Source organism: Pseudophryne corroboree, chromosome 1, assembly GCF_028390025.1.
Source record: "Pseudophryne corroboree isolate aPseCor3 chromosome 1, aPseCor3.hap2, whole genome shotgun sequence".
In the NCBI taxonomy this organism is placed as follows: Eukaryota; Metazoa; Chordata; class Amphibia; order Anura; family Myobatrachidae; genus Pseudophryne; species Pseudophryne corroboree.
Genome location: NC_086444.1, coordinates 472,501,327 through 472,529,134, shown reverse-complemented (window position 1 = coordinate 472,529,134; position 27,808 = coordinate 472,501,327). Strand labels below are relative to the sequence as shown.

General features: G+C 46.2%; 1 protein-coding gene across 7 annotated transcripts in view; it reads right to left on the bottom strand.

Moving 5' to 3' along the window:
- The window catches only part of CDC14B (cell division cycle 14B), a 358,395-nt gene that overhangs the window by 115,769 nt on the left and 214,818 nt on the right, over positions 1–27,808 (bottom strand). For all 7 annotated transcript variants that reach the window (XM_063913731.1, XM_063913732.1, XM_063913730.1 and 4 more), the window contains exons 5-6: positions 22,373–22,449; positions 7,943–8,009 (exon numbers count right to left, since the gene is read on the bottom strand). In XM_063913731.1, the coding sequence (XP_063769801.1) occupies positions 7,943–8,009; positions 22,373–22,449 (144 nt within the window). The remainder of the gene's footprint in view (positions 1–7,942; positions 8,010–22,372; positions 22,450–27,808) is intronic.

Here is a 27,808-nt window from a genome sequence, read left to right as displayed (position 1 = left end):
GAGACATTAATCCAATTACCAGATCTATGAATTCAATCAGGTGTATAACAATATCCCTTTTAATCCAAGTATTGACTCCGCACACCATACGCACAGCACCTCAGAATTCCAGACTTTTCCACCAGATGGCTCTATAAACAGTGGCCTACTGATAGTGCAATAGTTTAATTACCAGACTCAGGAGTATGTTCAGCATATATCAACGTCCTGTGTGATGTTCAGGGACACATTAGCCGACCCGGATCCAGCATGAATTTACATAAAAAAATGTATAGAGAAAAAAACGCATGGCATAATACGTTTTTTTATTTTTTAAAACAACTACTAAAATGATTCCCCACTGGAATCCAAATGTATAATATACACAATTACCAGATAAAATGTACAGATAAATTGATAAAAGAACTGTATCCTTTGCTCCTTATTCCAAGCTCATCAGGTGACATAGGTAACAATGGGATTGAATTAATTACCAGAAGTCCCGAGTATATAGGTATGTATACTCCGGGTGGTGGGGAGAAAGATGTCCTTCCAGTTCGCGTTCCGGATCGCTCTCTGGACTCCGCACCTATCCTGGTTGTTGAAGACAAACGCCGTGCCACCGTAGTCACCCTCTACCAACGCGTTTCAACCCGTACTCGGGTCTTTCCTTGAGAAAGACCCGAGTACGGGTTGAAACGCGTTGGTAGAGGGTGACTACGGTGGCACGGCGTTTGTCTTCAACAACCAGGATAGGTGCGGAGTCCAGAGAGCGATCCGGAACGCGAACTGGAAGGACATCTTTCTCCCCACCACCCGGAGTATACATACCTATATACTCGGGACTTCTGGTAATTAATTCAATCCCATTGTTACCTATGTCACCTGATGAGCTTGGAATAAGGAGCAAAGGATACAGTTCTTTTATCAATTTATCTGTACATTTTATCTGGTAATTGTGTATATTATACATTTGGATTCCAGTGGGGAATCATTTTAGTAGTTGTTTTAAAAAATAAAAAAACGTATTATGCCATGCGTTTTTTTCTCTATACATTTTTTTATGTAAATTCATGCTGGATCCGGGTCGGCTAATGTGTCCCTGAACATCACACAGGACGTTGATATATGCTGAACATACTCCTGAGTCTGGTAATTAAACTATTGCACTATCAGTAGGCCACTGTTTATAGAGCCATCTGGTGGAAAAGTCTGGAATTCTGAGGTGCTGTGCGTATGGTGTGCGGAGTCAATACTTGGATTAAAAGGGATATTGTTATACACCTGATTGAATTCATAGATCTGGTAATTGGATTAATGTCTCTGTCCCACATACCAATATCAAGTGTCATTTAGGGAGAGGCGCACATAGAGCATATACAATATTGATTACCTCTACGTACTATGCTATATGGTTTTTTTCTCTTCTCTATATGAACCGGGGGATTATTCGAGTTAAATTCGGCAGAAGATAGTGTGGAGACAGGACTCCGGAGGAATTGTACATCGCCTTGATAAATATTAATTAAGGGAAGTTCCCATCATATATTCATTTTTTAGGGAGAGTGCGGATGACTCTGCAGCACCGAATGAGCAAACACAAGGTCCTCCTCAGCCAGGGTATCAAATTTGACAAAAAAAAAATCGATCAGACTGAAGCGGCGCTAAGTATAAAGAGGAAAGATGTCTACTCCCCTTTTCCAAATGAGTTCCTCGTTATCTTCACAGGTGAGGATTCAATGACATGAAAAAGAAAACAAGCACAAGAACATAGTGTAATCCTGTAACAATATTACACAGTATATCAACAAAACTTGATAGATTCCTGGAACTCTCCCACCACCGTTCTCACAGACTATTTCCGGGGTTACCCCCTCCACAGAACACTCACAATCGAGTGTTGATTTAATAAACTCAAAGATAGTGTGTTCTTCTGATAATTTTCTACAGTATCTCAGTATTCCTTATCAAGTTTCTGGAATGATCCCACCACCAATGTGGAGTGTTTCTTGGGGTTGCCCCCTTTCACAGAACACTCACAATAAAACGCTTTTTATAGGCCTTACATCATATGTCTTTCTTTAATTAAAAACATATGATGAAAGGCCTATAAAAAGCGTTTTATTGTGAGTGTTCTGTGGAGGGGGTAACCCCGGAAAAAGTCTATGTGAGAACGGTGGTGGCAGAGTTCCAGGAATCTATCAAGTTTTGTTGATATACTGTGTAATATTGTTATGTTCTTGTGCTTGTTTTCTTTTTCATGTCATTGAATCCTCACCTGTGAAGATAACGAGGAATTCATTTGGAAAAGGGGAGTAGACATCTTTCCTCTTTATACTTAGCGCCGCTTCAGTCTGATCGAATATTTTTTTGTCCATTTTGTGTTTAGTGAGTGGTATATCACTTAGATCAACAGTGTGGCTGCTTTGTATCGCGCACAGTAGGAAACTCCAATCTTTTTAGTGCAAGGGTATCAAACTTGTAGAACTTTGCAAAGGTGTTTGAACCCGACCAAGTAGCAGCTCGGCAAAGCTGTAATGCCAAGACCCCTCGGGCAGCCGCCCAAGAAGAGCCCACCTTCCTTGTGGAATGGGCTTTTACTGATTTTGGAGGTGACAATCCAGCCGCAGAATGAGCCTGCTGAATCGTGTTACAGATCCAGCGAGCAATAGTTTGCTTTGAAGCAGGAGCACCCAGCTTGTTGGATGCATACATGATAAACAGCGAGTCAGTTTTCCTGACTCCAGCCGTTCTGGCTACATAAATCTTCAAATCCCTGACTACATCTAGTAACTTGGAATCCTCCAAATCACGAGTAGCCGCAGGCACCACAATAGGTTGGTTCAAATGAAAAGATGACACCACCTCTGGCAGAAATTGCGGACGAGTCCGTAATTCTGCCCTGTCCATATGGAAAACCAGAAAGGGGCTTTTACATGACAAAGCCGCCAATTCTGACACACGCCTAGCCGAAGCTAAGGCCAATAGCATGACCACTTTCAACGTGAGATATTTTAACTCCACGGTCTTAAGTGGTTCAAACCAGTGAGATTTCAGGAAACTCAACACCACGTTAAGATCCCAAGGTGCCACTGGTGGCACAAAAGGGGGCTGAATATGCAGCACTCCCTTTACAAACATCTGAACTTCAGGTAGAGAAGCTAGTTTTTTTATGAAAGAAAATGGATAGGGCCGAAATCTGGACCTTAATGGACCCCAATTTTAGGCCCAAAGTCACTCCCGACTGTAGGAAGTGAAGGAAACGGCCCAGCTGGAATTCCTCTGTAGAGGCATTCCTGGCCTCACACCAAGCAACATATTTTCGTCGTATACGGTGATAATGTTTAGCTGTCACGTCCTTCCTAGCCTTTATCAGCGTAGGAATAACCTCATCCGGAATCCCTTTTTTCTACTAGGATCCGGCGTTCAACCGCCATGCCGTCAAACGCAGCTGCGGTAAGTCTTGGAACAGACAAGGTCCCTGCTGTAACAGATCCTGCCCTAGAGGCAGAGGCCATGGGTCCTCTGTGAGCATTTCTTGCAGCTCTGGATACCAAGTCCTTCTTGGCCAATCCGGAACAATGAGTATTGTTCTCACTCCTCTTTTCCTTATGATTCTCAGCACCTTGGGTAAGAGAGGAAAAGGAGGAAACACATAAACCGACTGGAACATCCACGGTGTCACCAGTGCGTCTACAGCTATCGCCTGAGTGTCTCTTGACCTGGCGCAATACCTCTGTAGCTTTTTGTTGAGGCGGGATGCCATCATGTCCACCTGTGGCAGTTCCCACCGACCTACAATCTGCGCATAGACTTCTTGATGAAGTCCCCCCTCTCCCGGGTGGAGGTCGTGCCTGCTGAGGAAGTCTGCTTCCCAGTTGTCCACTCCCGGAATGAACACTGCTGACAGTGCTCGTACGTGATTCTCCGCCCATCGAAGAATTCTGGTGGCTTCCGCCATCGCCACCCTGCTTCTTGTGCCGCCTTGGCGGTTTACATGAGCCACTGCGGTGATGTTGTCTGATTGACTCAGCCCCGATTGGTTGCGAAGCAGGGTCTCCGCTTGACTTAGGGCGTTGTATATGGCCCTTAGTTCCAGGATATTGATGTGAAGGCAAGTCTCCTGACTTGACCACAGCCCTTGGAAACTTCTTCCCTGAGTGACTGCCCCCCACCCTCGGAGGCTTGCATCCGTGGTCACCAGGACCCAGTCCTGAATGCCGAACCTGCGGCCCTCGAGAAGGTGAGTACTCTGCAGCCACCACAGGAGAGACACCCTGGCCCCGGGGGATAGGGTGATTAACCGATGCATCTAAAGATGTGATCCGGACCACTTTGTCCAGTAAGTCCCATTAGAAGGTCCTTTCATGGAACCTGCCGAAAGGAATGGCCTCGTATGATGCCACCATCCTTCCCAGGACTCGAGTGCAGTGATGCACGGACACCTGTTTTGGTTTTAATAGATTCCTGACCAGTGTCACGAGCTCCTGAGCTCTCTCTATCGGGAGAGAAACCCTTTTCTGGTCTGTGTCTAGGATCATGCCTAGGAGAGGCAGATGAGCTGTAGGAACCAACTGCGACTTTGGAATATATAGAATCCAGCCATGTTGCCGTTACACTTCCAGAGAAAGTGATACGCTGTTCAGCCACTGCTCTCTTGATCTCGCTTTTATGAGGAGATCGTCCAAGTACGTGATAATAGTGACACCTTGCTTCCGCAGGAGCACCAACATTTCCGCCATTACCTTGGTGAATATTCTCGGGGCCGTGGAGAGACCAAACGGCAACGTCTGAAATTGGTAATGACATTACCGTACCGCAATTCTGAGGTACGCCTGATGAGGTGGATAAATGGGGACATGAAGGTATGCCTCCTTTATGTCCCGAGTCACGATAAAATCTCCCCCTTTCAGGCTTGTAACGACCGCTCTTAGCGATTCCATCTTGAACTTGAACCTTTTCAGGTATATGTTCAGGGATTTTTAATTCAATATGGGTCTGACCGAACCGTCTGGTTTCGGGACTACCACATGGTCGAATAATAACCCCCTCCTTGTCGAAGGAGGGGAACCTTGACCACCACCTGTTGAAGATACAATATGTGAATTGCAGTTAACCCTGTTTCCCTCTCGTGGGGGGAAGCCGGCAGGGCCGTCAGTGAGGAGGCATCTTCTCAAAGTCCAGCTTGTATCCCTGAGACACAATATCTATTGCCAAGGGATCTAACAGGGAGTGAACCCACTTGTTGCAGAACTTACGAAAGCGATCCCCCCACCGGGCCTAGCTCCGTCTGTGGAGCCCCAGCGACATGCGGTGGATTTTCATAGAGGCCGGGGAGGACTTCTGTTCCTGGGAACTAGCTGTGTTGTGCAGCTTCTTTCCTCTGGCCCCGCCTCTGGCAAGAAAGGACGCACCTCGGACTTTCTTGTTTCTTTGTTCGAAAAGCTGCATTTGATAATGACGTGCTTTCCTAGGCTGTGCAGGAATATAAGGCAAAATATCAGAATTACCAGCTATAGCCGTGGAGACCAGGTCCGAGAACCCTTCTCCACACAATCCTCAGCCTTCCATATGCCACTTAAGTTGGCATTATCTGTCCATTGCATATTCTACAGGACACGTCAAGCAGAAATCGACATAGCTTTGACTCTAGGACCCAGTATACTCATGTCTCTTCGGGCATGTATGATTACATATATCTCTCAAGACAGCATCTTTAATATATATATATATATATATATATATATATATATATATATATATATATATATATATTATACATATATACATACTAGGGTCTCAATTTCTGCTGATAAGGTACCTGTCCACGCCGCCCCAGCGCTATAAACCCATGCCGACACAATCGCCGGTCTGAGTAGTGTACCAGAATGTGCACGCTATCTGCAGGATCCCTGAGAATAGCTAGGGCTACCTTCTGGGCAAACGTGACACCCTAGGGGAAGATTCCCATCACATCCTGGCCCTAGTGGGGAAAGGATACTGCCTGAGAATTCTTTGTGGGAAGCTGCAGTCTCTTGTCTGGAGTTTCCCGCTCTTTTTCCTCATGAGAGGAGGGAAATTTACCTCAGCCTTCTTCCCCATAAACATGTGTACCCTTGTGTCAGGGACAAAAGAGTCATCAGTGATATACAAATCATCTTTTATTACAATAATCATATATTGAATACTTTTCTGCCATTTTGGCTGTAACTTTGCATTATCGTAGTCGACACTGGAGTCAAACTCCTTGTCGATATCAGTGTTTATTATCTTGGATAGTGAGCATTGTGAGACTCTGAAGGTCTCTGCGACATAGGGACAGACATGGGTAGATTTCCTGTCTGTTCTCTAATCTTTTGTGCAATAAATTCACCTTCGCACTTACACATATCCAAACAGGTGTCGGCGTTGTCGACGGAGACACCCTTTCACACACATATTAGCTCCATCTCCTCCTTCGGGGAGCACTTTCTCAGACATGTCGACACACACGTACCGACACACCACCACACACAGGGGATGCTCTATTTGAAGACAGTTCCCCCACAAGGCGGTTTGGAGAGACAGAGAGAGAGTATGCCAGCACACACCCCAGCGCTATATGACCCAGGAATCACACAGTAACTTAGTGTTAACCCAGTAGCTGCTGTATATATTGTTTTTACGCCAAATTTATGTGCCCCCCCTCTCTTTTTCACCCTCTTTATCGTGCTTCTGCAGGGGAGAGCCTGGGGAGCTTCCTTTCAGCGGAGCTGTGGAGAGAAAATGGCGCTGGTGAGTGCTGAGGAAGAAGCCCCGCCCCCTCAGCGGCGGGCTTCTGTCCCGCGATTTTGTGTAAAAATAATGGCGGGGGCTCATGCATATTACAGTGCCCAGCTGTATATATGCCCTATTTTGCCAGGAGGTACTCAATTGCTGCCCAGGGCGCCCCCCCCCCCCCCCCCCTACAGTGACCGGAGTGTGTGGGTTAGTGTGGGAGCAATGGCGCACAGCTGCAGTGCTGTGCGCTACCTCATATGAAGACAGGAGTCTTCTGCCGCCGATTTTGACGTCTTCTTGCTTCACCCGCCGGCTTCTGTCTTCTGGCTCTGCGAGGGGGACGGCGGCGCGGCTCCGGGAACGGACGACCAAGGTTAAGTTCCTGTGTTCGATTCCTCTGGAGCTAATGGTGTCCAGTAGCCTGAGAAGCGCAACCTAGCCGCAATTAGTAGGTTTGCTTCTCTCCCCTCAGTCCCACGTAGCAGAGAGTCTGTTGCCAGCAGAAGCTCTCTGAAAATAAAAAACCTAACTAAAATACTTTCTTATTAGCAAGCTCAAGAGAGGTCACTAAAATGCACCCAGCTCCGTCCGGGCACAGATTCTAACTGAGGTCTGGAGGAGGGGCATAGAGGGAGGAGCCAGTGCACACCAGTAGTCCTAATTCTTTCTTAGAGTGCCCTGTCTCCTGCGGAGCCCGTCTATTCCCCATGGTCCTTACGGAGTCCCCAGCATCCACTAGGACGTTAGAGAAATAAATAAATGCATTTTAAGACTGTAAAAAAACAAAACAAATAAGACTATTAACGGTCTTATACAAATTATACATAAGTAATTATGTATAATTTGTTATAGTTACTTAAGATTCCTCAGGACATAAACCTAATAATTCAGTAAGAACGGAATTTTGTGAAGTGCACCAAAAACAAATGTGAAAAGATAAGAGGCCTGAGCATTATTATAAAGATTATAGTAAGTTATACAGGATCTGTTTCATAGAACTCCTTCTGGTCAAATTGTATTCATTTATAGTTCTGAAGATATAAGCACCTGAAAGCCTTCTGTAATCAGTAAAACAAAATAGGGAATAACAACCTGCATGTGTTTTACACTCAAACATTAACAATTTTCTAGACATGCCCCAAAGCCCATTAACCCTTCCTAGAGCTTTACCATCACAAGACAAGTGATTTCTTTGATACCTCACCTTCTGGACAGCATAGAAACATTCAAGAAGCGTTAAATGAAAAGTACAGGTACCAAACGACGCGTCCCTGGAACACAAAGCAGTCAGACTTTTAATGATTTTGTTCATGATCTAAAGATCACTCAACATTATTTGCACTTCATAGTTCTATGTGAGTGTGGCAAGGCAGAAACCATACAATGATTACACAATAAACCCCTTTGTTGGTAAGGAGAAGTTGGACTCATTTTAAGAATTGCAGGGATTATATAGCCCTAACTCACTAACTGACTGACTACTAATTCTCTTACTTCCCAATATGTTATGAAGCTGAAATTTAACATTGGTATTCTGCAGGTGGAAAAAAGGAAAACTATGTAACTAGAATTTTAATATACCTCCCATAAGGGGATAAAAAAAAAAAAAAAAGGGGGGGGGTTTTGACATAATGACATCATTACAGATGTGTGGCTTGCGTTATGTGAACGGTAACGCCCAAACGGACAATCGGATCAAACTTTGGATTGCGTCTGCAGTGTGTAGAATTTCATAACCAACAAAAATTATCCTGTCACTTTTTACCGTATCTGCTACGGGTGCTCCTCTAGTAATGCCAAGAACCACGGATTGATATTTATTTAAAGACGTCTCAAATTACATCTCTATAGATTTAGCACTCATTTATATTTACAACCGTGAAAATCAGAAACTCCTGTGCGAAGAACGGGTAGAACAGCTAGTTCTACAAATATATCTAAAAGAGTATCTTACAGTTGCTGTCATGCGGACCCAATAGGGGAAGGGCTTCTTGCATCATCAAACCCTGCCCCTCTCAGGCAAAGCACAGCATCATTGTTTTTCACAATGAAGAAAATTTGGGAGGGAATTTAAAGTGCCCCATCTCCCTCATCCTGGCACCCACAGCTTCACAGTTATCCGAGAGGTGTGCCCACCTTCAAATAAAGAGACTATGAAATTCAGGAATGGGGGAAAATTTCCACGATCCTGGCTTCAATAAAATTAGCGACACTTATTTGAATGGGAGTGGACCCTGGTGATCACCAAACAAAACCAACTTGTAATATGGATATAGTAGCCTGGAATGTGCAGAAGGGAGGGCATGAGATCAACCATCCTGGCATTTATGCATTCAGAGGTACACTTGTATGAAAGGGGAGACTTGTCCTTTACCAGTTATTGTTGGAAGATCCCTAGACAGTAACACCCTATGCTAAAGATAGCAACCAAACATGTATGCCTTGTTGGGCTATCGTGTAATTCTTACACGTTTGGGGTTTAATTAAAAAAATAAATAAAAAGAATTTACAATTGTTGATTATATACCTCCAGCTTTTTGCTATTTTAGAAAGGTGGATTAATGCTAGGATTAGAATTATTTCTTAGTAGTGTCTAGAAAAAAAAACAAAAAAAAAAAACCCTTTGCTTTTAGTTTAGTCGTATATCCTCAAGAAAAAAAAGAAGATATAGATATATATATATATATATATATATATATATATATATATATATATAGAGATAATAAGATTTTACTCACCGGTAAATCTATTTCTCGTAGTCCGTAGTGGATGCTGGGACTCTGTAAGGACCATGGGGATTAGCGGCTCCGCAGGAGACTGGGCACAACTAAAGAAAGCTTTAGGACTACCTGGTGTGCACTGGCTCCTCCCACTAAGACCCTCCTCCAGACCTCAGTTAGGATACTGTGCCCGGAAGAGCTGACACAATAAGGAAGGATTTTGAATCCCGGGTAAGACTCATACCAGCCACACCAATCACACCGTATAACTCGTGATACTATACCCAGTTAACAGCATGATAACAACTGAGCCTCTCAACAGATGGCTCAACAATAACCCTTTAGTTAGGCAATAACTATATACAAGTATTGCAGACAATCCGCACTTGGGATGGGCGCCCAGCATCCACTACGGACTACGAGAAATAGATTTAACGGTGAGTAAAATCTTATTTTCTCTAACGTCCTAAGTGGATGCTGGGACTCCGTAAGGACCATGGGGATTATACCAAAGCTCCCAAACGGGCGGGAGAGTGCGGATGACTCTGCAGCACCGAATGAGCAAACTCTAGGTCCTCCTCAGCCAGGGTATCAAACTTGTAGACTCTTGCAAGAGTGTTTTAACCCAACCAAGTAATAGCTCGGCAACTTTGTAAAGCCGAGACCCCTCGGGCAGCCGCCCAAGAAGAGCCCACTTTCCTTGTGGAATGGGCTTTCACAGATTTAGGGTGCGGCATTCCAGCCGCAGAATGTGCAAGTTGAATCGTGCTACAGATCCAGCGAGCAATAGTCTGCTTAGAAGCAGGAGCACCCAGCTTGTTGGGTGCATACAGGATAAATAGCGAGTCAGTTTTCCTGACTCCAGCCGTCCTGGAAACATATACTTTTCAGGGCCCTGACTACGTCCAGAAAACTTGGAATTCTCCAAGTCCCAAGTAGCCGCAGGCACCACAATAGGTTGGTTCACATGAAAAACTGATACCACCTTAGGAAGGAATTGGGAACGAGTCCTCAATTCCGCCTTATCCATATAGAATACAGATAAGGGCATTTGTATGACAAAAGCCGCCAATTCTGATACACGCCTGGCCGACGCCACGGCCCACAGCATGACCACTTTCCACGTGAGGTATTGTAGCTCCACGGATTTAAGTGGCTCAACTCAATGCGACTTCAGGAAATCCAACACTACGTTGAGATCCCACGGTGCCACTGGACACACAAACGGGGGTTGACTATGCAGCACTCCCTTAACAAAAGTCTGAACTTCAGGCAGTGAAGCCAGTTCTATTTTGGAAGAAAATCGATAGAGCCGAAATCTGGACCTTAATGGAACCCAATTTTAGGCCCATAGTCACCTCTGACTTGTAGGAAGTGCAGAAAACTACCTAGCTGAAATTCCTCCTTTGGGGCCATACTGGCCTCACAGCACGCAACATATTTCCGCCATATGCGGTGATAATGGTTTGCGTTCACTTCTTTCCTAGCTTTAAATAGCGTAGGGATAACTTCCTCCGGAATGCACTTTTCCTTCAGGATCCGGCGTTCAACCACCATGCCGTCAAACGCAGCCGCGGTACGTCTTGGAACAGACAGGCCCCCCGCTGCAGCAGGTCCTGTCTGAGGAGCAGAGGCCATGGGTCCTCTGAGATCATTTCTTGGAGTTCTGGGTACCAATCTCTTCTTGGCCACCCGAAACAATGAGTATAGTTCTTACTCCTCTCCTTATTATTCTCATTACCCTGGGTATGAGAGGCAGAGAAGGGAACACATACACCGACTGGTACACCCACGGTGTTACCAGAGCGTCCACAGCTATCGCGTGAGGGTCCCTTGACCTGGCGCAATATCTTTGTAGCTTTTTGTTGAGGCGGGACGCCATCCTGTCCACCTGTGGCCTTTCCCCACGGTGTACAATCATTTGGAAGACTTCTGGATGAAGTCCCCACTCTCTCGGGTGGAGGTCGTGTCTGCTGAGAAAATCTGCTGCTCAGTTGTCCACTCCGGGAATGAACACTGCTGACAGTGCTAACACATGATTTTCCGCCCATCGGAGAATCCTTGTGGCTTCTGCCATCGCCATCCTGCTTCTTGTGCCGCCCTGTCGGCTTACATGAGCGACCGCCGTGATGTTGTCTGACTGGATCAGCACCGGCCGGTGTTGAAGCAGGGGTCTAGCCTGACTTAGGGCATTGTAAATGACCCTTAGTTCCAGAACATTTATGTGTAGGGAAGTCTCCTGACTTTTCTATAGGCCTTGGAAGTTTCTTCCCTGTGTGACTGCCCCCCAGCCTTGAAGGCTGGCATCCGTGGTCACCAGGACCCAGTCCTGTATGCTGAATCTGCGGCCCCCTAGAATATGTGCAGTCACCACCACAGCGACACCCTGGCCCTTGGAGACAGGGTTATCCGCCGATGCATCTGAGAATGCGACCCGGACCACTTGTCCAACAGATCCCACTGGAAGATCTTTGCATGGGACTTGGCGAATGGAAATTCTTCGTAAGAAGCTACCATCTTTCCCAAGGTTCGTGTGCATAGATGCACCGATACCTGTATTTGTATTAGGAGGTCTCCGTCTAGAGACGCCAACTCCTTGGACTTCTCCTCCGGGAGAAACCCTTTTTATCCTGTTCTGTGTCCAGAACCATACCCAGGAACAGTAGACGCGTCGTAGGAACCAGCTGTGACTTCGGAATATTCAGAATCCAGCCGTGCTGTTGTAGCACTTCCCGAGATAGTGCTACTCCGACGAACAACTGCTCCCTGGACCTCGCCTTTATAAGGAGATCGTCCAAGTACGGGATAAGTATTTTGGCCATTACCTTGGTAAATACCCTCGGTGCCGGGGACAGACCAACGGCAACGTCTGGAATTGGTAATGACAATCCTGTACCACAATTTTGAGGTACACCTGGTGACGAGGGTAAATAGGGACATGCAGGTAAGTATCCTTGATGTCCAGTGATACTCTGAAATTTTCCAGGCTTGCAATAATCGCCCTGAGCGATTCCATTTTGAACTTGAACCTTCGTATATAAGTGTTCAAGGATTTCAATTTTAGAATGGGTCTCACCGAACCGTCTGGTTTCGGTACCACAACATTTTGGAATAGTAACCCCGGCATTGTTGAAAGAGGGGTACCTTGTTTTCACCTGCTGGAAGTACAGCTTGTGAATTGCCGCCAGTACTACCTTTCTCCGAGGGCAGCAGGCAAGGCTGATGTGAGGCAACGGCGAGGGGGAGTCGTCTCGAACTCCAGCCTGTATCCCTTGCTTTTCTGAAGCCGAAAGGACTGTACCTGAAAATACGGTGCTTTCTTTAGGCTTTTGTGAGGAAACCTGAGGTAAAAAAATTTCTTCCCAGCTGTTGCTGTGGATACGAGGTCCCAGAGACCATCCCCAAACAATTCCTCACCCTTATAAGGCAGAATCTCCATGTGCCTTTTAAAGGCAGCATCACCTGTCCACTGCCGGGTTTCTACTACCCTCCTGGCAGAATGGACATTGCATTAATTCTGGATGCCAGCCAGCAATATCCCTCTGTGCATCCTTTATATATAAGACAACGTCTTAAATATGCTCAATGTTAGCAAATATTATTATCCCTGTCTTAGCGTATTAATATTATCTGACAGGGTGTCAGACCACGCTGCAGCACCACTATTTATGCTGAGGCAATTGCAGGTTTCAGTATATAACCTGAGTGTGTAAATACAGACTTCAGGATCGCCTCCTGCTTTTTATCCGCAGGTTCCTTCAAGGTGGCCGTATCCTAAGACGGCAGTGCCACCTTTTGACAAACGTGTGAGCGCCTTATCCACCCTAAGGGATATCTCCCAACGTGACCTATCCTCTGGCGGGAAAGGGTACGCCATCAGTAACTTTTTAGAAATAACCAGTTTCTTATCGGGGGAAACCACGCTTCTTTACACACTTCATTCATTCATTCATCTGATGGGGGAACAAAACAGTGGCTGTTTTTTCTCCCCAAAAATAAAACCCCTTTTATGTGGTACTTGGGTTTATGTCAGAAAATGCGTAACACATTTTTCATTGCTGAGATCATGTAACGGATGTTCCTAGTGGATTGTGTATATGTCTCAACCTCGTCGACACTGGAGTCAGACTCCGTGTCGACATCTGTGTCTGCCATCTGAGGTAACGGGCGTTGTTTTGAGCCCCTGATGGCCTTTGAGACGCCTGGGCAGACGCGGGCTGAGAAGCCGGCTGTCCCACAGCTGTTACGTTATCCAGCCTTTTATGTAAGGAGTTGACACTGTCTGTTAATACCTTCCACCTATCCATCCACTCTGGTGTCGGCCCCACAGGGGGCGACATCCCATTTATCGGCCTCTGCTCCGCCTCCACGTAACCTTCCTCATCCAACATGTCGACACAGCCGTACCGACACACCGCACACACACAGGGAATGCTCTGACTGAGGACAGGACCCCACAAAGTCCTTTGGGGAGACCGAGAGAGAGTATGCCAGCACACACCAGAGCGCTATATAATGCAGGGATTAACACTATAACTGAGTGATTTTTCCCCAAATAGCTGCTTGTATACATATATTGCGCCTAAATTTAGTGCCCCCCCTCTCTTTTTAACCCTTTGAGCCTGAAAACTACAGGGGAGAGCCTGGGGAGCTGTCTTCCAGCTGCACTGTGAAGAGAAAATGGCGCCAGTGTGCTGAGGGAGAAGCCCCGCCCCCTTTTCGGCGGACTTTCTCCCGCTTTTTCTGTGATACTGGCAGGGGTAATTTTACATCTATATAGCCTCTGGGACTATATATGATGTATATTTTGCCAGCCAAGGTGTTATTTATTGCCCTCAGGGCGCCCCCCCCCCCCCCCAGCGCCCTGCACCCATCAGTGACCGAAGTGTGAAGTGTACATGAGGAGCAATGGCGCACAGCTGCAGTGCTGTGCGCTACCTTGGTGAAGACCGAAGTCTTCTGCCGCCGATTTTCCGGACCTTCTTCGTGCTTCTGGCTCTGTAAGGGGGACAGCGGCGCGGCTCCGGGAACGAACACCAAGGTCGGGTCCTGCGGTCGATCCCTCTGGAGCTAATGGTGTCCAGTAGCCTAAGAAGCCCAAACTACCACCTGTTAGGTAGGTTCGCTTCTTCTCCCCTTAGTCCCTCGCTGCAGTGAGTCTGTTGCCAGCAGATCTCACTGAAAATAAAAAACCTAAATATACTTTCTTTCTAGGTGCTTAGGAGAGCCCCTAGTGTGCATCCAGCTCAGCCGGGCACAGAAATCTAACTGAGGTCTGGAGGAGGGTCTTAGTGGGAGTAGCCAGTGCACACCAGGTAGTTCTAAAGCTTTCTTTAGTTGTGCCCAGTCTCCTGCGGAGCCGCTAATCCCCATGGTCCTTACGGAGTCCCAGCATCCACTTAGGACGTTAGAGAAATATGGATAGATAGATATAGGATTTAAGGCTTAATTCTGATTTGACTGCAGCAGCAAATTTGTTAGCAGTTGGGCAAAACCATGTGCACTGCAGGGGGGGGGGGGGGGGGGGGGCAGATATAACATGTGCAGAGAGTTAGATTTGGGTGGGATGTGTTCAAACTGAAATCAAAATTGTAGTGTAAAAATAAAGCAGCCAGTATTTACCATGGATTGAAACAATATAACCCACCCAAATCTAACTCTCTTTGCACGTTATATCTGCCCCCCCCCAGTGCACATAGTTTTGCCCAACTGCTAACAAATTTGCTGTCACAAATCAACTCTGAATTACCCCCTTAATCAGTTTACATACATTGGTCTTGAAGTATAAGGAGAAATAAGCAAATGCTATTTTCAGATAGCAAAAAAAAAAAAAGCCTCTGAAACAAAACAGAAAAATAAGAATTTACTTACCGATAATTCTATTTCTCATAGTCCGTAGTGGATGCTGGGACTCCGTCAGGACCATGGGGAATAGCGGGCTCCGCAGGAGACAGGGCACATCTAAATAAAGCTTTTAGGATCACATGGTGCGTACTGGCTCCTCCCCCTATGACCCTCCTCCAAGCCTCAGTTAGGTACTGTGCCCGGACGAGCGTACACAATAAGGAAGGATCTTGAATCCCGGGTAAGACTCATACCAGCCACACCAATCACACCGTACAACTTGTGATCTGAACCCAGTTAACAGTATGATAACAAAAAACGAAGTAGCCTCTGAAAAGATGGCTCACAACAATAGTAATAACCCGATCTTTGTAACAATAACTATGTACAAGTATTGCAGACAATCCGCACTTGGGATGGGCGCCCAGCATCCACTACGGACTATGAGAAATAGAATTATCGGTAAGTAAATTCTTATTTTCTCTAACGTCCTAGTGGATGCTGGGACTCCGTCAGGACCATGGGGATTATACCAAAGCTCCCAAACGGGCGGGAGAGTGCGGATGACTCTGCAGCACCGAATGAGAGAACTCCAGGTCCTCCTTAGCCAGAGTATCAAATTTGTAAAATTTTACAAACGTGTTCTCCCCTGACCACGTAGCTGCTCGGCAAAGTTGTAATGCCGAGACCCCTCGGGCAGCCGCCCAAGATGAGCCCACTTTCCTTGTGGAGTGGGCCTTTACAGATTTAGGCTGTGGCAGGCCTGCCACAGAATGTGCAAGTTGGATTGTGCTACAGATCCAACGTGCAATCGTCTGTTTAGACGCAGGAGCACCCATCTTGTTGGGTGCATACAATATAAACAACGAGTCAGATTTTCTGACTCCAGCTGTCCTTGAAATATATATTTTTAATGCTCTGACAACGTCCAGTAACTTGGAGTCCTCCAAGTCGCTAGTAGCCGCAGGCACCACAATAGGCTGGTTCAAGTGAAAAGCCGAAACCACCTTAGGGAGAAAATGAGGACGTGTCCGCAGTTCTGCCCTGTCCGAATGGAAAATCAGATATGGGCTTTTGTATGATAAAGCCGCCAACTCTGAAACTCTCCTGGCTGAAGCCAGGGCCAATAGCATGGTTACCTTCCATGTAAGGTATTTTAAATCTACCGATTTTAGAGGCTCAAACCAATGAGATTTGAGAAAATTCAAAACTACGTTCAAATCCCACGGTGCCACTGGAGGCACTATTGGGGGTTGTATATGTAGTACACCTTTGACAAAAGTTTGTACTTCAGGCACTGATGCCAATTCCTTCTGGAAGAAGATTGATAAGGCCGAAATTTGAACTTTAATGGACCCCAATTTTAGGCCCATAGACAATCCTGCTTGCAGGAAATGTAAGAATCGACCCAATTGAAATTCTTCCGTTGGAGCCTTCTTGGCCTCACACCACGCAACATATTTTCGCCAAATGCGGTGATAATGTTGTACAGTCACTTCCTTTCTAGCCTTAATCAAGGTAGGAAAAACTTCCTCTGGAATGCCCTTTTCTTTTAGAATCCGGCGTTCAACCGCCATGCCATCAAACGCAGACGCGGTAAGTCTTGGAACATACAAGCTCCCTGCTGAAGCAGATCCCTTCTTAGAGGTAGAGGCCATGGATCCTCCGTGAGCATCTCTTGAAGTTCCGGATACCAAGTTCTTCTTGGCCAGTCCGGAGCCACCAGTATTGTTCTTACTCCTCTTTTCCGTATAATTCTCAGTACCTTTGGTATGAGAGGCAGAGGAGGGAACACATACACTGACTGGTACACCCACGGTGTTACCAGAGCGTCCACAGCTATTGCCTGAGGGTCTCTTGACCTGGCGCAATATCTGTCCAATTTTTTGTTGAGGCGAGACGCCATCATGTCCACCTTTGGTCTTTCCCAACGGTTCACAATCATGTGGAAGACTTCTGGATGAAGTCCCCACTCTCCTGGGTGAAGGTCGTGTCTGCTGAGGAAGTCTGCTTCCCAGTTGTCCACTCCCGGGATGAACACTGCTGACAGTGCTAGGACATGATTCTCCGCCCAGCGCAGAATCCTTGCAGCTTCTGTCATTGCTCTTCTGCTTCTCGTGCCGCCTTGTCGGTTTACGTGGGCGACTGCCGTGATGTTGTCCGACTGGATCAACACCGGCTGACCCTGAAGCAGCGATTTTGCCAGGCTTAGAGCATTGTAGATCGCTCTTAGCTCCAGTATATTTATGTGAAGGGACGTCTCCAGGTTTGACCACACGCCCTGGAAGTTTCTTCCCTGTGTGACTGCTCCCCAGCCTCGTAGGCTGGCATCCGTAGTCACCAGGACCCAGTCCTGTATGCCGAATCTGCGGCCCTCTAACAGATGGGCACTCTGCAACCACCACAGGAGAGACAACCTTGTTCTTGGTGACAGTGTTATCCGCTGATGCATGTGCAGATGCGATCCGGACCATTTGTCCAGCAGATCCCACTGAAATGTCCGTGCATGGAATCTGCCGAATGGAATCGCTTCGTAAGAAGCCACCATCTTTCCCAGGACTCTTGTGCATTGATGTACTGACACAGTTCCTGGTTTTAGGAGGTTCCTGACAAGTTCGGATAACTCCCTTGCTTTCTCCTCCGGGAGAAACACCTTTTTCTGAACCGTGTCCAGAATCATTCCCAGGAACAGCAGACGAGTTGTCGGGGTCAATTGAGATTTTGGAAGATTCAGAATCCACCCGTGTTGCTGAAGCACTACCTGGGTTAGTGCTACACCGACTTCCAGCTGTTCTCTGGACTTTGCCCTTATCAGGAGATCGTCCAAGTAAGGGATAATTAATACGCCTTTTCTTCGTAGAAGAACCATCATTTCGGTCATTACCTTGGTAAAGACCCGAGGGGCCGTGGACAAACCAAACGGCAGCGTTTGAAACTGATAATGACAGTCTTGTATCACGAACCTGAGATACCCTTGGTGTGAGGGGTAAATTGGGACATGCAGATAAGCATCTTTTATGTCCAGGGACACCATGAAGTCCCCTTCTTCCAGATTCGCTATCACTGCTCTGAGTGACTCCATCTTGAACTTGAATTTCTGTATGTACAGGTTCAAGGATTTCAGGTTTAGAATAGGTCTTACCGAACCGTCCGGCTTCGGTACCACAAATAGTGTGGAATAATACCCCTTTCCCTGTTGTAGGAGGGGTACCTTGACTATCACCTGCTGAGAATACAGCTTGTGAATGGCTTCCAAAACCGACGTCCTTTCTGAGGGAGACGTTGGTAAAGCAGACTTTAGGAACCGGCGAGGGGGAGACCTTTCGAACTCCAACATGTAACCCTGAGATATTATCTGCAGGATCCACGGGTCCACTTGTGAGCGAGCCCACTGATTGCTGAAAATCTTGAGTCGACCCCCCACCGCTCCTGAGTCCGCTTGTAAAGCCCCAGCGTCATGCTGATGGCTTTGTAGAACCCGGGGCGGGCTTCTGGTCCTGGGCAGGGGCTGCTTGCTGCCCTCTCTTACCCTTTCCTCTGCCTCGCGGCAGATAAGACTGTCCTTTTGGTCGCTTGTTTTTATAGGAGCGAAAGGACTGCGGCTGAAAAGACGGTGTCTTTTTCTGTTGGGAGGGGGTCTGAGGTAAAAAAGTGGATTTGCCGGCAGTTGCCGTGGCCACCAGGTCCGAAAGACCGACCCCAAATAATTCCTCTCCTTTATATGGCAATACTTCCATATGCCTTTTGGAATCCGCATCACCTGACCACTGTCGCGTCCATAAACTTCTTCTGGCAGATATGGACATCGCGCTTACTCTTGATGCTAGAGTACAAATATCCCTCTGAGCATCTCGCATATAAAGAAAAGCATCCTTTAATTGCTCTAGAGTCAATAAAATACTGTCCCTATCCAGGGTATCAATATTTTCAGTCAGAGAATCCAACCACACTACCCCAGCACTGCACATCCAGGCTGAGGCTACTGCCGGTCGCAGTATAACACCAGTATGTGTGTATATACTCTTCAGTGTAGTTTCCAGCCTCCTATCTGCTGGATCCTTGAGGGCGGCCGTATCAGGAGACGGCAACGCCACTTGCTTTGATAAACGTGTGAGCGCCTTATCCACCCTAGGGGGTGTTTCCCAGCGCGCCCTAACCTCTGGTGGGAAAGGGTATAATGCCAATAACTTCTTGGAAATTAGCAGTTTTCTATCTGGGTTAACCCACGCTTCGTCACACACGTCATTCAATTCCTCTGATTCTGGAAAAGCTACAGGTAGTTTTTTCACCCCCCACATAATACCCCTTTTTGAGGTACCAGCAGTATCAGAGATCTGCAAAGCCTCCTTCATTGCCGTGATCATATAACGTGTGGCCCTATTGGAAAATACGTTTGTTTCTTCACCGTCGACACTAGATTCATCTGTGTCGGTACCCGTGTCGACTGACTGAGGTAAGGGACGTTTTACAGCCCCTGACGGTGTCTGAGACGCCTGAGCCGGTACTAACTGGTTTTCCGGCCGTCTCATTTCGTCAACTGACTTTTGTAATGTGCTAACATTATCACGTAATTCCATAACTAAAGCCATCCATTCCGGTGTCGACTCCCTAGGGGGTGACATCACCATTACCGGCAATTGCTCTGCCTCCACACCAACATCGTCCTCATACATGTCGACACACACGTACCGACACACAGCAGCCACACAGGGAATGCTCTAATCGAAGACAGGACCCTCTTAGCCCTTTGGGGAGACAGAGGGAGAGTTTGCCAGCACACACCAAAAGCGCTATAAATGTATATAAACAACCCTAGAAGGTGTTGTTTTTGATATAAGCGCTTTTAATATATCAATATCGCCAAATTATGCCCTTCTTCTCTTTGTTACCCTGTTTCTGTAGTGCAGTGCAGGGGAGAGTCCTGGGAGCCTTCCTCACCAGCGGAGCTGAGCAGGAAAATGGCGCTGAGTGCTGAGGAGAATAAGCTCCGCCCCTTTTTCGGCGGGCTTTTCTCCCGGGTTTTAAGAAAACTGGCCTGGGTTAAATACATACATATAGCCTTAATGGCTATATGTGATGTATTTATTTTGCCACTAAAGGTATTTAATATTGCTGCCCAGGGCGCCCCCAGCAGCGCCCTGCACCCTCCGTGACTGAATCAGTGAGACGTGTAGCAACAATGGCGCACAGCTGCAGTGCTGTGCGCTACCTTCATGAAGACTGAGGAGTCTTCTGCCGCCTGCTTTCCGGACCTCCGTCTTCAGCGTCTGTAAGGGGGATCGGCGGCGCGGCTCCGGGACGAACCCCAGGAGGACCTGTGTTCCGACTCCCTCTGGAGCTAAGTGTCCAGTAGCCTAAGACTCCAATCCATCCTGCACGCAGGTGAGTTGGAAATCTCTCCCCTAAGTCCCTCGATGCAGTGATCCTGTTGCCAGCAGGATTCACTGAGATTTAAACCTAAAAAAAACTTTTTCTAAGCAGCTCTTTAGGAGAGCCACCTAGATTGCACCCTTCTCGGACGGGCACAAAAACCTAACTGAGGCTTGGAGGAGGGTCATAGGGGGAGGAGCCAGTACGCACCATGTGATCCTAAAAGCTTTATTTAGATGTGCCCTGTCTCCTGCGGAGCCCGCTATTCCCCATGGTCCTGACGGAGTCCCAGCATCCACTAGGACGTTAGAGAAATACATTTAGTTCGGGAGGTTAAAGATCAGCATACTATCAGAAGAATACTGAATTAAAAGGTGGAGTCTCCCATATCCGAGCTGCTTGGGACCAGAAGTATTATACCATAATGAGAAAACTTGGGAACAGAACGCAACATCATTTTCTGTTTCACATACACATAGCCTGAAGGTAATTTTGTACAACTTTTTTTTTTTTTATAATTTTGTACATGAAAGCAAAAAGAGGTCTCTCAGTCACGCTCAGATTTTGGATTTCAGAATATTTTGGATATGGCAGACTCAACCTTTAATATGAAACTACAATCAGGGGTACGTACTAAAGGTGCATACATGGTGAGATATTCGACTATGGCCAATTTTGACTATGCGATTTCCCTTGACCTAACCAGAACAACCAATTTTGACTATATTTACTTGCGATTTTGACAGCTCATTTAAATATTGGGATGATATTTCAGGGGGATGTAGATCGGTATCGCTAGCTAATATCGGTCACTACTGGAAACACGTGCGATATACACTAGATTGTACACAATATAATGAACATTGCCATGCCTGCAGAGTCTATTTTTTCTTGAGATACTGACCCCGCAGGACAGCGCATCGGCATCACAAGGTGTAAACACACGGGGGGTAATTCCAAGTTGATCGCAGGAGGAAATTTTTTTAGCAGTTGGGCAAAACCATGTGCACTGCAGGCGGGGGCAGATATAACATGTGCAGAGAGAGTTAGATTTGGGTGTGGTGAGTTCAATCTGCAATCTAAATTGCAGTGTAAAAATAAAGCAGCCAGTATTTATCCTGCACAGAAACAAAATAACCCACCCAAATCTAACGCTCTCTGCAAATGTTATATCTGCCCCCCCTGCAGTGCACATGGTTTTGCCCAACTGCTAAAAAATGTCCTGCTGCGATCAACTTGGAATTACCCCCACAGTGCGGTATGCACCATGTTTTCTATCGATACTGACTATATAGTCCATATCGGTAGTTCATATCGCACTGTGTGTATGCGCCTTAAAGCATGACAAACACTGACGAGGTGCAGGGAGTGATCAAAATGAGACTTCAAGTTAGTAGGATCTAAAACATAAATCTATATTTATGCAGTGCTTTTATTTTCATGCACTGATTTTATGTAAAAACACACGTAAAAGCAGTAAGTTTATCATGCAAAAAAACTATGCACTCATTGTTGATTTTAAATCCTAAGTACAGCATGTTACACATCAATATAAACATTTACAACCAAGTAATAACCATTGCACTAAAATGTTTTAGACACAAATGCTAACAAACAGGTTTTAAGCTACCGACTAGGAAGACTAACAAACAGCTATAAGCACAAAGCTATAAAGGGATTATAAAAAGAACACTGATTACCTAAATGGAAGGTAGGTCCCATTTTCCATTTGTAAGGTTAGGTACATTTCTTCAGGGACTTTCTTTAAATACAGTATCTATAAATAAATTCATGAAAACAATTAAAAAAAAAAAAAACAACCTTCAGAAACTTGCTTGTACCGAAGACAACCTAAAGTAGAAACTAGGGCCGCTAACTTGTGGCAGGCTGATCCTGTCATTTTTATCAACAACACTTAAGAATAAAAAGAAAATCCCTGAGAGCGAGTGCACGAGCAAAAGAGCTATAAGCAGATAAAATTAATAAGAATTTACTTACCGATAATTCTATTTCTCGTAGTCCGTAGTGGATGCTGGGGACTCCGTAAGGACCATGGGGAATAGCGGCTCCGCAGGAGACTGGGCACAAAAGTAAAGCTTTAGAACTACCTGGTGTGCACTGGCTCCTCCCCCTATGACCCTCCTCCAAGCCTCAGTTAGGATACTGTGCCCGGACGAGCGTACACAATAAGGAAGGATTTTGAATCCCGGGTAAGACTCATACCAGCCACACCAATCACACCATATAACTTGTGATCTAAACCCAGTTAACAGCATGATAACAGAGGAGCCTCTAGAAAAGATGGCTCACTACAGCAATAACCCGATTTTTTTGGTAACAATAACTATGTACCAGTATTGCAGACAATCCGCACTTGGGATGGGCGCCCAGCATCCACTACGGACTACGAGAAATAGAATTATCGGTAAGTAAATTCTTATTTTCTCTGACGTCCTAGTGGATGCTGGGGACTCCGTAAGGACCATGGGGATTATACCAAAGCTCCCAAACGGGCGGGAGAGTGCGGATGACTCTGCAGCACCAAATGAGAGAACTCCAGGTCCTCCTCAGCCAGGGTATCAAATTTGTAGAATTTTACAAACGTATTTGCTCCTGACCAAGTAGCTGCTCGGCAAAGTTGTAAAGCCGAGACCCCTCGGGCAGCCGCCCAAGATGAGCCCACCTTCCTTGTGGAGTGGGCTTTTACAGATTTTGTCTGTGGCAGGCCTGCCACAGAATGTACAAGCTGAATTGTACTACAAATCCAACGAGCAATAGTCTGCTTAGAAGCAGGAGCACCCAGCTTGTTGGGTGCATACAGAATAAACAACGAGTCAGATTTTCTGACTCCAGCCGTCCTGGAAACCTATATTTCCAGGGCCCTGACAACGTCTAGCAACTTGGAGTCCTCCAAGTCCCTAGTAGCCGCAGGCACCACAATAGGTTGATTCAGGTGAAACGCTGAAAACCACCTTAGGGAGAAACTGAGGACAAGTCCTCAATTCCGCCCTGTCCGAATGGAAAATCAGATGAGGGCTTTTACAGGATAAAGCCGCCAATTCTGACACGCACCTGGCCCAGGCCAGGGCCAACAGCATGACCACTTTCCATGTAAGATATTTTAACTCCACATATTTAAGTGGTTCAAACCAATGTGACTTTTGGAACCCAAAAACTACATTTAGATCCCAAGGTGCCACTGGAGGCACAAAAGGAGGCTGTATATACAGTACCCCTTTCACAAACGTCTGAACTTCAGGGACTGAAGCTAGTTCTTTTTGGAAGAAAATTGACAGGGCCGAAATTTGAACCTTAATGGACCCCCATTTCAGGCCCATAGACACTCCTGTTTGTAGGAAATGTAGGAATCGACCTAGTTGAAAATTCCTCCGTCTGGGCCTTACTGGCCTCGCACCACGCAACATATTTTCGCCAAGTGCGGTGATAATGTTTTGCGGTTATATCTTTCCTGGCTTTGATCAGGATAGGAATGACTTCATCCGGAATGCCTTTCTCCTTCAGGATCCGGCGTTCAACCGCCATGCCGTCAAACGCAGTCGCGGTAAGTCTTGGAACAGACAGGGTCCTTGCTGGAGCAGGTCCCTTCTTAGAGGTAGAGGCCACGGATCCTCCGTGAGCATCTCTTGAAGTTCCGGTTACTAGTGTTCACTCTAGGTGTCTTTCACAGGGCGCTGCGCCCTGCCCCTTTTTTAGACCCCTGAATCCCGCCCTGCCCGTTTGTTTGCGCCCTCCCGCCCCGCACTTTGCTGCCCGCTGGACCCCGCCACGCCGCCAAACACACTAAGCACACTGCACTGCATTTTTATTATCACTGAGACTCCGTGCATGTGTCGAGACGGAGACCTCCGCGGCCCGCCCCTCCCCGTCCGCCTTGTCCCGCCCTGTCATTAGCTGTCAGCGTCCTCTATAGGTCTGCTCAGGGTCTGGTGAGACAGGAGGGCTGGGTTTGCCTCTCCCGCCGAGGCAAACCCAGCCCACCTGTGTGGATGAATGTTTAAAAGGAGACGCCAGGGAGGATCACCCGGCCGCCATCTTTAATACCGCTCCGCAAGTGGGGCTGGGTGATCAGCGCTCCCCCTCTGTGATGTAAGTACTCAGTACGGTAGTACATAGATCATTCTTTGTTTCACGTGGAGAAGCCCCCTCTAACCCATACAATGACGAACTGAAATAGAGCAGAAATGTAACGGTAACTTGCAGTGCAATACTATCTGTGTTTTATAGTGCAGTTCTTTCAGAATAAAACAGTGGTACTCCCATCTCAGAGGGATTCTTTGTACAATATATAGCTGTGGATAAGTGTTGTGCCTTGTACCAGTGTTCCCTCACACCCCGGTCTGTATGTATCCTCCCCTCACACCCCGGTCTGCATGTACCCTTCCCTCACACCCCGGTCTGTATGTAACCCCCCCCCCTCACACAAGGTCTATGTATCCCCCAGACCCTGGTCTTTGGGGGATACATAGACCTTGTGTGAGGGGGGGGGTTACATACAGACCGGGGTGTGAGGGAAGGGTACATACAGACCGGGGTGTGAGGGGAGGGTACATACAGACCGGGGTGTGAGGGAAGGGTACATACAGACCGGGGTGTGAGGGGGGTACATAATATGCAAATAAGAATACATTATATATATATATATATATATATATATATATATATATATATATATATATATATATATATATAGTCTTCTTATATAGCTGAAATACCTTGCTTTTTATATAACAAATCTGTGCATCCACATTTAAGGTGTGAGTAGACTGTCACAAGTGGTTTTTATATTTTATAAGTTCAAGTTGTATGTTGAAGAGATTTAGGGCTCAAAATAGAATAAATATATATTTGAAAAAGCTACCATTGCATGACCCACTGCACTCTGTTGGACTATTGGTCCTATTGTGTGGAGTTTGTATATTCTTCCTGTGCTTTTCACATTTTTTATTTTTTTCACATTTTTCAAGATTAACTATCCACGCGAACTATAACTTATAGTTCGCGTGGATAGTTAATCTTGAAAAATTTGAAAAGCACAGGAAGAATATACAAACTCCACACAATAGGACCAATAGTCCAACAGAGTGCAGTGGGTCATGCAATGGTAGCTTTTTCAAATATATATTTATTCTATTTTGAGCCCTAAATCTCTTCAACATACAACTTGAACTTATAAAATATAAAACCACTTGTGACAGTCTACTCACACCTTAAATGTGGCTGCACAGATTTGTTATATAAAAAGCAAGGTATTTCAGCTAATAAGAAGACTATATATATATATAATGTTATTTGCATATTCCCTCACACCCCGGTCTGTATGTACCCTCCCCTCACACCCCGGTCTGTATGTACCCTTCCCTCACACCCCGGTCTGTATGTAACCCCCCCCCCCTCACACAAGGTCTATGTATCCCCCAGACCCTGGTCTTTGGGGGATACATAGACCTTGTGTGAGGGTGGGGGGGGTTACATACAGACCGGGGTGTGAGGGGAGGGTACATACAGACCGGGGTGTGAGGGAATATGCAAATAACATTATATATATATATAGTCTTCTTATTAGCTGAAATACCTTGCTTTTTATATAACAAATCTGTGCAGCCACATTTAAGGTGTGAGTAGACTGTCACAAGTGGTTTTATATTTTATAAGTTCATTAAGTTGTATGTTGAAGAGATTTAGGGGACAAAATAGAATAAATATATATTTTAAAAAAGCTACCATTGCATGACCCACTGCACTCTGTTGGACTATTGGTCCTATTGTGTGGAGTTTGTATATTCTTCCTGTGCTTTTCACATTTTTTTTTTCTTCACATTTTTCATGATTATCTATCCATGCGAACTATAAGTGGGAATAGTAACCTGTCCGAATGTTCAGAACCATCAGGAACAGCCTGGAGTAGTGATAGCTAGCATAAATATGAATGCACCATCCAATCATTACAGGTTTTACATGACAGGAACTGACTGGCTAATGCACTATAATCACTTCTCCAAGTTTAATACATCTGCCCCAGTTTACTTTATGACTTGGGGGCCATTATTGAATGGTCATCATAAATGATGACCATAATAATTAAGGGCCCCCAAATCATACAGCATCCTCATGACATAAGGTGCAACACTTAAAATTCTATAAGTTAATTGAAAAATCTGTCCACATTTATTACTTTCTTTTTTTTTTTTCTAAAGCTGGCACATCCTCATCCTCGTCTCTATGTACTCAATCACATGACACACTATCTGTCACATCCATCACTGCACCTCTGACTCCTGGCACTCCACACCACAGGCTCCATAGCAGCATATTCTGGCTCCTTCTTTGATCCTCACGGCTCACCGGAGTCCTCAATTTGCCTCAGGTGAGTATGCTGGTACTGAGAGTAAACAGTGCGGCTCTCATCCGAGGGAGCTTGAGTGTGTTAAAGTGTTTTGTTCTTCCACAGAAAGCTGGCTCATCCTCATCCTCATCTCTGTGTACTCCATCACGTTAAGCAATCCGATTGCATCAACTGGCGCATCACTCCACACCACTGTGGCTCCAAAGTGGCATATTCTGGCTCCTTCTTTGATCCTCTAGGCATCCCCGGAGTCCTCAATTTGCCTCAGGTGAGTATGCTGGTACTGAGAGTAAACAGTGCGGCTCTCATCCGAGGGAGCTTGAGTTTGTTAAAGTGTTTTGTTCTTCCACAGAAAGCTGGCTCATCCTCATCCTCATCCTCGTCTCTGTGTACTCCATCACGTTAAGCAATCCACTGCATCAACTGGCGCATCACTCCACACCACAGGCTCCAAAGTGGCATATTCTGGCTCCTTCTTTGATCCTCTCGGCATCCCCGGAGTCCTCAATTTGCCTCAGGTGAGTATGCTGGTACTGAGAGTAAACAGTGCGGCTCTCATCCTAGGGAGCTTGAGTGTGTTAAAGTGTTTTGTTCTTCCACAGAAAGCTGGCTCATCCTCATCCTCATCTCTGTGTACTCCATCACGTTAAGCAATCCGATTGCATCAACTGGCGCATCACTCCACACCACTGTGGCTCCAAAGTGGCATATTCTGGCTCCTTCTTTGATCCTCTAGGCATCCCCGGAGTCCTCAATTTGCCTCAGGTGAGTA